General features: G+C 40.4%; 1 protein-coding gene across 1 annotated transcript; it reads right to left on the bottom strand.

The window, feature by feature from the left end:
- Positions 1 to 9,454: 9,454 nt before the first annotated feature.
- LOC138875485 (uncharacterized) lies at positions 9,455 to 10,399 on the bottom strand. Its single transcript, XM_070154317.1, has one exon. It carries the CDS (start codon positions 10,397 to 10,399, stop codon positions 9,455 to 9,457), a length of 945 nt encoding a protein of 314 aa, XP_070010418.1.
- Between the last annotated feature and the right edge of the window lie 876 nt (positions 10,400 to 11,275).

Below are 11,275 nucleotides of genomic sequence, written 5' to 3' on the forward strand. Positions count from 1 at the left end.
TATCAGATATGCCTTGATGGCTTGTGATTCCCTAATCGAGGGGCGAGATGTGATTTTTGTGGGTTTGATATTGGGCCAGTCTGAAGGACTTGAGGCTGGATCTTTGCTTATGGCTTGAGCACCGAGGTGGTGATTGTGTGAGCAAGTGTTTTGAACTTATATGTTTGGTATTGTCCCTATTAGTGGAAGTGACAGCTGGATAACTATGTGATGAGTATGTTAGTACTGCGAGAAGTATCCATATGATTCGGAAGCGGCGAGAAGGGTCTGCTGGATGATAGAAGAACTATTAGGTGCTTGAATTCCATCGTGATTCGAGGTATAGCCCCGAGTTATGGGCGTGTGAAGGATCTTTTCATGTTTCCCAATTGATAGTGAAGTAAATTTCATGTTGTGGTATGAGTTCAGACTCAGGAAGGCTAAGTGACTGCGTATAGTTTATGACGGTGGAAGGTATACAGAAAAGTTAATTGAAGGCAAAACAGGTGGGTTATCTCCTGCAATAGTGTTCTGAGGTTGTGCGATCCTTTTGTGACTATTAGAAGATCCCATGTGCAAGTTAAATGTAAGTGTTGAAATTTGAATTTTGAGTCGCTTAAGAGAATGGGCTTAACTATTGCGATGATGAGTGCGAGATTTGTCGAAGATTTAAAGTACTAGATAATCTGTGTTTTCACAAGCTTACAAAGGATTTGAGTTTAATCTCACTATGGTATTGTGGCATCAATAGAGTATAAGTGTTATGAGTTATTGAGTGTATTTCGATCTATGGCTTCGAGCCAAATGGGGGAGTTTGGTGAGAGTAGTTGATTGCCGGTTAGGTGCTATGTTGGTTCCAGTTTGAGGCGTGCGGGTGAATCAGTTATGGATTGCGGAAATTGAGACCGAGGATGGCTCTAGTAAAGGAAAATTTTGACAAAGGTTATATTATGCTTCATGGGGTAAGGAAATCATGGGATGTCTTAAGTTGTTGTTGGTAAAGAATGCTCGGTGCATAGAGCAGAAAGTTGTTTGGTTGTATTGTGATGAGGATTTCATTCTGCGGTGTTGGAGTGCCAATGAGGCACGGGTGGTTCTGTTCGTTGGGTCCGGTAAATTACAGTTTGAATAAGAGTGAATGACTTGCAAGAATGGTTCTAATGTGTTCAAGAGTCTACATACATCAATTGAGTGTTCTAAAGGTGCATATGTGGTTAGAAACTGAGTTTCATTGGAAAATGTCAAGACTTGTGGTATTTCTATTTTAATTATGCGATTCTATGTATCAGTATCAGGAAAGTAAAGGGAATGGAGTTACATTCGCAGAAAGTTCTTCAGAGTAAAGTATTCTGCAATGTGGTGTTTCTGGGAATATTTGAGAGAGTATTCAGTGGCTTATGGGTCTTAGATAGTGTGGTTTTATGCTTGGGTCTCGTGTGGTAAGCCTAGGTTGAGGCATTGTGGTGCTACAACAAAAGGGAATGTCCAGTTGAAGGTGAATCAGAAGAAAATTTAGATAGATGGAGTAGCTTGATAGTAGCACGGACCGGTATGGTAAGGATATGATTAATTCCTTGTGTGTGTTCGAGGTGATGACTTCTTACAGGTATTTTGCAGCATTGCTCTTAGGTTGTGATGACTTGCTTAGCTGAGTCGAGTTAGAAGGATTCAGTTCTAGCAGGTTTGATTTGTGCAAAGGGAACTCGGAGAGTTCATTATGGTTTTTCTTTTTTTTTACCGCGGTTTGGAGATGTATATTTTCTATGGACATGTGGAGCATGGGGTGTATAGTGATTTTTCTTCTAGATGCGACCAATGGAAAGTTCTTGACTGGTTGAGTGCGTAGATGTCTGTGGCTCGGAAGGGAGATGAAGTTCTCATATTATCTTGGGATGGTATGGTGTATGTGGTATATTGTGGAGGATCGAGACTTGCGTGTGTAAGGTTACATTTCAGTGCTGAAAGGAAGTTCATAAAACTCTTAGGCAACGGGTAGCCTCAGATAATTAAGGAAATGATATTTCTAATTGGAAGTGATTTGACAATAGTATATGTTCAGAAAAAGGGCAATGTGATTAAGTTGATGGCACTTTGGTAGTATTGCGGAACTTTCTAGCTAGATCGACTACTGATATTCGAGTTTGCTTGGTGGTACAGAAGAATTTTTGAGTATCTCTCGTGAAATGATTGGGTATTTGAGGTGTGGCATGGATTCAGACGGCGAAATTGGGATCGGATATGGTGATTCATGTGCCGTGTGGATTTGGAGACGGAAGTTCCCAGATTCAGGCTATGTTGTGGGTGTAGATCGTGTGTATTGGCACTGTTTAGTGACTATCGGGATTTGGAGGCCCGAGTGGATCTTTCGTTGCTTGGTATGTTAGATATTGGATGTGATACTAGGGTTTAGACTGGTTGTCTCCGTGTTGGGTTATTCTAGACTATTGCGATACGGGCTATCCCGGAAATGCCACGGGTTGAGTGGCGAGGTGCGTTGGAGTATGTCCTACTAGAGTGGTTTTATATTTCGAAGACCCAGCGGACGGCTGGGAAGGATTTGTCTTTCTTATTTGGGCTCTTGTGATGGGCACCAGTGCTGAGGCTTCTCATATTGATTCAACTCCTGTGGTGAGAGACTTTTCGGATGTGTTTCTTGTGGTCAGGCATGTCTCAGGGCAAGGTTGTTGATTTCGGTATTGATTTGGTGCCGGGCATCGTATTGTATGGCATCAGCAGAGTTAAGGAGTTTAGGGAACAACTTCAGGATTTCCGTGATAAAGAGTTCAATGGTAGGCCTATGGGGATGTGTGTTCTAGCTTGAGTCGGCTTGGTTGGCCCCGAATTGTATTGTTGAGAGATAGGTTGATTCGACCGTTATTGAGCTTATTAGTGATCTGGGGAGATCTATGAGATTACCTTTATATGTTGCGAGACATTATGATTTATTGGTTATGGGCACATATGGTGCAGTTCATTTGGGGTCTTATAGTGGAAGTCGAGTGGGAAGAGTAATTGGGTATTGCTCGATGAATGGAGTATCGGTTATGTCCTATCGGGTGTGCGTGGTATATGTTATTTGTTTCACCGTGGGTATGATGATGTGCTTTGGTTCCAGGCATCAAGTTGTGCATGGTGGTTGCTTTTGAGCGTAGTAACTTGAGGTGTTTCATGTGGAGCGGTGTTTGTTAGGATAGCACATTTCAGCGAAGCTTTGTGGAGATATGACCTTGTAGGTTAGATTCATGTGTTCTATTTCTATGATGAGAGATAGGTTCTCAGCCTTGTGTTGTGATGGTACTGGTGAGCTTGAGGGATAGCTCTTTCATTTGGGTTATTTTCATGAATTGAGTATGTTCGGACCGTTGCTTATTGGTGTGCGTATTATGCTAGTTATGGCTTAGGCCTCTATTAATGTGTCATGTTACCTGCGTGGTGTGTTGGATTAGAGAAGATCGTTGGGATCATTAATGAATACGAACGAATCTAATTTCAGCTTGTTGGAAGGATAATATTGAGGTTCGACTCGGAAATTGCTATGGAATTTGCCAAAGGAGGAATAGCTTCATGAATGGTTGACCTGAGAAATGGTCGTGGTTTATCGGGTATTTCATCTATCGTTAGCAGTATATGAAAGTGTTGGAATGAGACTTTAGTTGATAAGAGGTGTTCTACCAATATTCGGGTGTTGTGGGCAGCTGTTGTGAATAGAAGTTATAGCTACGAGTGTTTGAGTCATGTGGTATATCATGGGATGCTTGAGGTTGCAGGCGTGGATTATTACAGCTGGTTCGGGTTTATTCAGAGTATAGGTGTGAGGTTTTGATCGTATTGATGGTTTCAGAAGTGGAAATGTGGTTCTATGGCTTATGGGCCCGACTGGATTGTGAAATTTTAGTTACTATGTGTTAACGGACCTATATGAGATAGGATGACGTGGGATCCCCCCCAGGTATATATATGATAAGGTTATTCAGCGCTTGGTTGGCTTTTAGAACAACTCTGGGCACGTTCGAGGATGAACATATGTTTAAGTGGGGGAGGATGTAACGACCCGACCGATCGTTTTTAGATTTTGCACTTTGATCGCCAGTTCTCAGGCATGACTTGCCCGTGCGATGTATTATGACTGATGTAGATCATTGGTTTTGGTTTTCACAGAAATCGGAATGAATTTGGAAGAAAGTTCTCAGTTGTAGCTTGAAATTTAAAAGGTTTGACCAAGATTTGACTTATTTGTATATGAGCTCGGATTGGAATTTTTATGATTTGGTTAGCTGCATTGGGTGATTTGGGACATAGGAGCGTGATCGGAATGCATTTTGGAAGTCCGTGGAAGGTTTAGGCTTGAATTGGCAAAATTGAGATTTCGGCATTTTTCGGTCGATAGGTGAGATTTTGATATAGGGGTCAGAATGAAATTCCGAGAGTTGCAGCAGTTTTGTTATATCATTTGGGACGTGTGTGTATACTTTCATGTGATTCGGACATGGTTTGGTTGGGTTTTTGATCGAAAGCGTATTTCAGAAGTTTTTGGAAAGCTTAGGCTTGAATTCGATGAGTTTTTGGTAATTTGATGTTGTTTGAGGTGTTTTGATGATTGGATCAAGTTCGAATAAGGTTTTAGGATGTGTTGGTGCTTTTGGTTGAGGTCCCATAGGCCTCGGGTGAGTTTCGGGTGGTCATTCGAACCATTTTTGGAGTTTGAAAGTTGCAGAAATAGCAGGTTCAGTGTTGCAGAGAATTACCTCTTCGCGTTTGCGTGAGGAGCCTCGCGTTCTCATAGAAGGAATGGAGGAAGGCCAAAATTTAGCCCTCGTGTTCGCGTGAGAGGCTTTGCGTTCGTGGAAGGTTGGGAAGCTGTGCATCGCATTCGTGAGAAGGCACTCGCGATCGTGTAGAGGAAGTGAGTCACATGGTGTCCAAGGTAATTTGTGCATCGCGTTCGCGTACGGTTGTTCGCGTTTGCATAAGGTTATTTTATCTGGTCATCGCGTTCACATGGTGTTGGTCGCGTTAGCGTAGTGTATTTTTGAGGTCTTGAATAATATCTCTTCGCGATCGCGATAAAGGAACGGGCAGAGCTGGGCAGAATGTTTTATGTCATTTCACCCGCAATTTTGGGGCTCATTTCCCCCATTGTTGATCATTATGAGAGTTTTTGAAGGAAATTGAAGAGGGATTCAAGGAGAAAAGTTTGAAGGTAAGAATTTAGGACCTAAAACTCAATTCTATTATGAAATCCACCTAGAAATCCATGGAAACTAAGCTTAAAAATTGAAGAGCTAGGGCTTGAGAAATTTGACCTTTGATTTGGGATTTGAAAGACCATTTGGGGTCGGATTTGAGAACTTTTGATATGTCTGAACTCGTGGGGAAATAAGGAATCTAATGATGTGAAGAATTCTGAGTTTCGAGAAGTTGGCCCGGGGCTCGAGTTTTGGTGATTTAGAGATTTGTGCCTGTTATTGATTGTTTTCGCTTGGGCTTTGTTCCCTTAGGATATTGTGATGTATTCGTTCTGATTTTGGATAGATTCGACGCGCGTAGAGGCCAATTTGAGGGGAAAGGAGTCGCGAGCTAGAGATTTCGCCGGTTCGAGGTGAGTAATGATTGTAAATGATGTCCTGAGGGTTTGAAACCCCGGATTACACATCGTTGTGCTATATTGAGGTAAGACACGTGCTTGATGATGAGCGTGGGGTCGTTTACTATTGAGGATTGTGATTTGGTCCGTCCCGATTGATGTTTTTACCGCATATTTGACTGAAACCTGTTTGTTATCATCATGGTTTGGGCTGATTGCCATATTTGGGCTTCATGCCAACTAATTTGAACCCTCCAGGGATTTTTATCACTATTTCTTCACTGTATTGATTATTACTTGAACTCAGTCCAGTTGTTTCCTACTATTTGATAACTCAGCCACTTTTACTCAGTTTTGAGACTTAAATGATATTTCTAAATGATGTTTTGGGTTGAGAACTACTGTTTTACTTATGCCTGAGGTGCTTGTGATGATTTTCGGATTGAGTGAAGCCGAGAGCCATATGTGAGGATATGTTAAGTGATATGAGGCTGAGGGCTTGAGATATTTTTATATGCCACGAGGTGGCTTGATATAGCACTTGGGCCGTAAAGGGCCCCTCCGGAGTCTGTACCCCCACAGTGAGCGCGGGTACCCAATGAGATTTGAGAGTGAGCCCGAGGGGCTGATATTATTCTGAGAGTGAGCCCGAGGGGCTGATATTATTCTGAGAGTGAGCCCAAGGGGCTGATATTGTTCTGAGAGTGAGCCCGAGGGGCTGGTACTATTCTGAGAGATTGCCCGAGGGGTGAACCTTTATGTGTTCATCTTTTATACTTACTTGTCATTTTACCTGTTATACTGTGGTATTTATGCCCGAGGGTTGGATGTTCTGTGCTTATCGGCACTAACTGGTTTGCATTCATTTGCGTACTGTTGAAAAAGTCATTTTCAAAAAGAGGTTTAAACTGAGCTAAGATGTTTCTAAAGATATCACAGCTTCATTACTTTTCTCAAAGGTTTTACACTGCTTCTATACATCATGTTGATTGCATTACGTGATTTCTTACTGCTCAGTTGTTATTTACCTTTACTAGTCACTAAGTTGGAGTACTAACTTTACTCTCTGCACCTTGTGTGCAGATGCAAGTATTTATTCACCCGGTATCGGGTTTTGGGCTGATCGGAGGCTGAGTCAGCAAGGTGGCTGCCAGCGTTCGCAACACCATTTTTTTCTTCTTTTTCTTTCATCAGTCTTGCTTTGTACGTTTCAGACATTGTAGTTGTATTTATACTCTAATAGATGCTCGTGACTTGTGACACCCTGGTTTGGGCTGTGTTGGGATGGTTTCTTCTATTGTTATCTATATTTTCGCGAATTATTGCTATTAAATCATGCTTTAAACTGCTTTATAGTAATTAACTGCTTAAAGAAGTGTACTGTGTTGGACTGGCTGGCCTTGTCTTCACAAGAGGTGCCATCACGACCGGGTTCGGGGTAAGGGTCGTGACAAAGGCGTAAGAAGACATTTAAATACAGTTCAAGTAATATCAAAGCGGTAAATGACAATTAGCACATTAAGTCCATAAAATACAGTAATATCACAATAAATAAAGCCAAGTAAAAATTCACAATAACAAGCTCGAATACTTGAACCCTGAACCAGAGATTCTGGGTTCGATCCCCAGCAGATTCTCCAGAGCTGTCACACCACCTTTTTATACCCCGAGGGGGTATATGGGAGTTTTTCAATTAATGTGACATTAATCGAAGTGGAATTAATTTATCATAATCGCCACTTGGAATAAATTATTTGGTGTCCCAAGTCACCGGTGATTTTTGAATCCCAAATCGAGGAAAGTTTTGACTTTATTTAAAAGTCTGCGAATCAGAAATTCTAGATAAGGAATTCTGTTAGCCGGGAGAAGGTTTTAGGCATTCTCAGGTTCCGTGGTTCTAGCATGGTCGCTTAGAGATTTATATTTGGCTTAAATTGTCTAATTACTTATTTTCGAACCTATGTGTATTTACCATTTTACCTCTTTTAATCACTTGATTTATTCGTAATTAATGAATTGAGTTACGCGTACGTATACTCATTTCCTTTGGCGCATCAAAAATCATGTCACGCGAACGTGTCCACGATTATTAACGCTATCTTTATTTTATTAAGAAAAAAGTTTGGCTGAAGTTGCGCGAACACATCCCTCGAGTTACTTTTTTATAATTAAATTCGCAATTATGTTACGTGAATATATACATAATCACAACAATAGTTTATGTCGAGGCTAAAGCAAACTACGCGTGTTTACGATTATTTAATATCTAAGTTAATACTAATGTGAGAGCCATAGCTTTATGGATTTTTATTTGTTTATGGCACACCTCGATTTATTTTGAAAATCATAACTATGTCACGCGATCGTGTACACAATCACGATGATAGATTACGTCGTGCCTAAAGCAAGCTACGATGTTCATTAATTATTTTTCCTAAAGCTAATTTGAGATTATTATGAGGCCAAATTTATGAACAAGATATTGTTGAGGGTAGATGGATTAGCTATTTGGCTCAAATTCTTTTTCCTTTGTTAGTCAAAACCCAAATCATTCTATACCAGCTAATTTGAACCAATTGCCAAACCTTTACGGTCCAAAACAAATAAAATATTTGGTAGTTACATGATTAATTCAACTTATGCCTCCAAATATAAAATGAAATATACAAATCAAAGGAAGGAACAACTACCGGAACATAGGAACAAATAGAACCTTTGGGCGAGAGCAACTAGAGCAAACATACTATTAAGAAAGAAAAAAAAATTGGATCTTTTATTGATAAATGTCTAACCCATAGTCACAATAGTAAGATCGAGTTTCAACTGCGAAACGGAGAGCAACAAAAATATTTCAATTGACACCACTGACCGGAGCTCGAACGCAAATCCAAACAACTCCAGCGATAAATTCTTTCAATATCAAAAGACTGAAAGAGTAGTATTCCAATACCCAAGAATGCCAAAACAACTATCTTTTGTTCATAACCATCTGAAATATTTTTGTATATGTTTTATGAATCTAAAAAACTGAACCGAAAATCAAAGGTTTCGTTTGTTCCCTTCTTTTCGTTTCTCCTTTTGCCGTTTCCTCTTTGTGTACGTATTTTGGTTTGCTTTTTTTTTTAATTCTCAAAATCCCAACTCGAGATCTACATACACAAGCACACATTACATGTCCCAGAAAAATGATTGGAAATGTCGTTTCTTGTTTTTCGTTTTTTGGAAAAATCCATATGGGGCATCTGTATTATGTTGTATATGAAGGTTGAGGTGGGTTAATGCAAATGGTAGTGGTGATCGTTCATTTTTCTAATTGTGGTGGTCTGCCTTTTTTGTTGTTGTCTCGGTCTTAGCTAGGTCTTTTTAGGTCCAGCTTTATTTTATAGGGGTAGGAATTAGGTTAGGTCAAATCGAGAATGGGTATGGGCTCAATGTTTTGGGCTTGAAGGGATTAGGGTAATGAATTTGGGATAATTAACTTTGGAGTGGGAAGATAAAATCAATTTTTTTTTCTATTTTTCTTTTTCTTTGATTTTAAAAATCTAATAAAATCCTAAATTAATCCTAAATCAATCTAATTTGTAAAATTATAATTGTTTATCTATTAAAGCAACTAATTAACTTAAAATCTAATAAAACACTACTTTCTAAAGACTAAAATCTAAATATGTAATAATGACCATTTTTGTAATTTTTTCATAATAAAATTAATTCCTACATGCAAATTGGACCTAAGATGTCATGAAATTAAAACGTGACATTTTTATGATTTTTCTATGATTTTAAAATATTAAAAATTCATGAAATGCAACTAAATAAAGAAAAACTTCTAAAATCCCTTAAAATCATTTTTGGTTTATTTTTAGGAGTCATTTTCATGTCGGGCAAAAATTAGGTGCTCACAGCCATTTCACTTGCCATGTTGAATCCATTCAAGACTCGAGAGGCATGTAAGATTTGGTCAAGCATCCCGACCTGCTCCACGACCCTTGATCTGATTATATTTGCTGAGCTACCTGGATTCACGAGAACACGTTTAACTTGAACTTTATTTAAAAGGATAGAAAATACCAGTGCATAGTTGTGAGGAGATAAGGCCTTGATGTCTTCCTCACTGAATGTGAGGGTGTCCTCGGGCATGTAGTCCCGATTCTGCTTCTCCCTTGTGATAGATACTTTGGAATGTTTGAATATTGGTCCCCGTTGGACGTTGACTCCTCCAATGATCCTATGCATGACATGTTGAGGTTCTTCGGGCTCACTCTTTCTATTTGCATCTCTTTCTCGGAAATGGTTCTTTGCCCGGTCGCTGAGCAATTCACGAAGATGCCCCTCATTTAATAACCGAGCTATCTCCTCTCTAAGCTGCCTGCAATCCTCGGTCATATGCCCATTAGTACTATGATACTTGCACATCAAGTTGAGGTTCCCCTGAGAAGGATCGGTCTGTATAGGCTTGGGCCATCTAGTATCTCTAATTTTGCCAATAGCTAAGATGATACTCGAGGCATTGGAGATGAAGTTGTACTCCGATAATCGGGGCCCCTCTGCCGGTCCCAAGTGCCTATAAAACTTGGTTTTGCTCATGATTCCTCGGGAACTTTGACCTCGATCAGCTCTTCGATCATTCCGAGGTATGTTACGCCTTGAAATGTTCCTTCGATCATCGACGTATGGATGATATCTTTCCTTATTCGATCTTGACCCCTTGTCTACATTTTCTGACTCCTTTGCTAGTAACCTTCTTTGAAAAACTGAGCCAGAGGGGGCTCCCAACTGCTCATCCTCGACCCTAGTTTTTGATTGGTAGCTGTTATGCACATCCTCCCAAGTCATAGCGGGATACTCGACCAAGTTCTGCTTCAGCTGCTTCGAAGCTATCGAACTTCGTTCATTTAGCTGCTGAGTGAAGGCTTATACATCCCAGTCATTGGAGACTGGTGGTAACTCCATTCGTTCTGAGTGAAAACGGGATACAAACTCCCTTAGCATCTCGTTCTCCCTTTGCTTTATTTTGAATACATCGAACTTCCTAGTTTCAATTTTTATGGCACTGGTATGTCCCTTTACAAATGAGTCTGCCAACATGGCAAATGAATCGATAGAGTTCGGGGGTAAGTTATGGTACCAAATCATGGCACCTTTAGACAAAGTTTCCCCAAACCTTTTTAGCAAAACAAACTCAATCTCATCGTCTTCCAAATCATTTCCTTTTATGCCACAAGTATATGTGGTGATGTGCTCGCTGGGATCAGTGGTTCCGGTTTATTTAGGGAAATATGGCATTCGAAAATTCTTCGGGATGGGCTTCGGAGCCGCACTTTGGGGAATGGTTTTTGCACAAACTTCTTCGAGTCCATTCCTTTCAAAATCAGAAGGTGCTCTCGGTATCTAGTCGACCTTATAGTTGTATGTCTCCACCTTTTTGTCATTTTCTTCAATCTTCTTTTTTCCGGTCTCGATCCTTTTGGTGAGCTCTTCAAGCATTTTCATAATTTTGGGTCAATCCCAGAGCCGCTTTTAGCGGGCCTCTCAAGCGCTGGCTCAGCATGCCATGTGTTCACTGGTTCGACTGTGTTTGGAGTTCTATTCTGACTCTAAAGTTGAGCGATGGCGACTTGGAAGGCTTGCAGCATTTCAAATATCAACTGGAGGCTAACTCCTCCTTCTTCCTTTCCTTGTGTTCTTTGTCCACCGGGTCGGGCTTCCCTC

Source organism: Nicotiana sylvestris, chromosome 8, assembly GCF_000393655.2.
Source record: "Nicotiana sylvestris chromosome 8, ASM39365v2, whole genome shotgun sequence".
Taxonomy (NCBI): domain Eukaryota; kingdom Viridiplantae; phylum Streptophyta; class Magnoliopsida; order Solanales; family Solanaceae; genus Nicotiana; species Nicotiana sylvestris.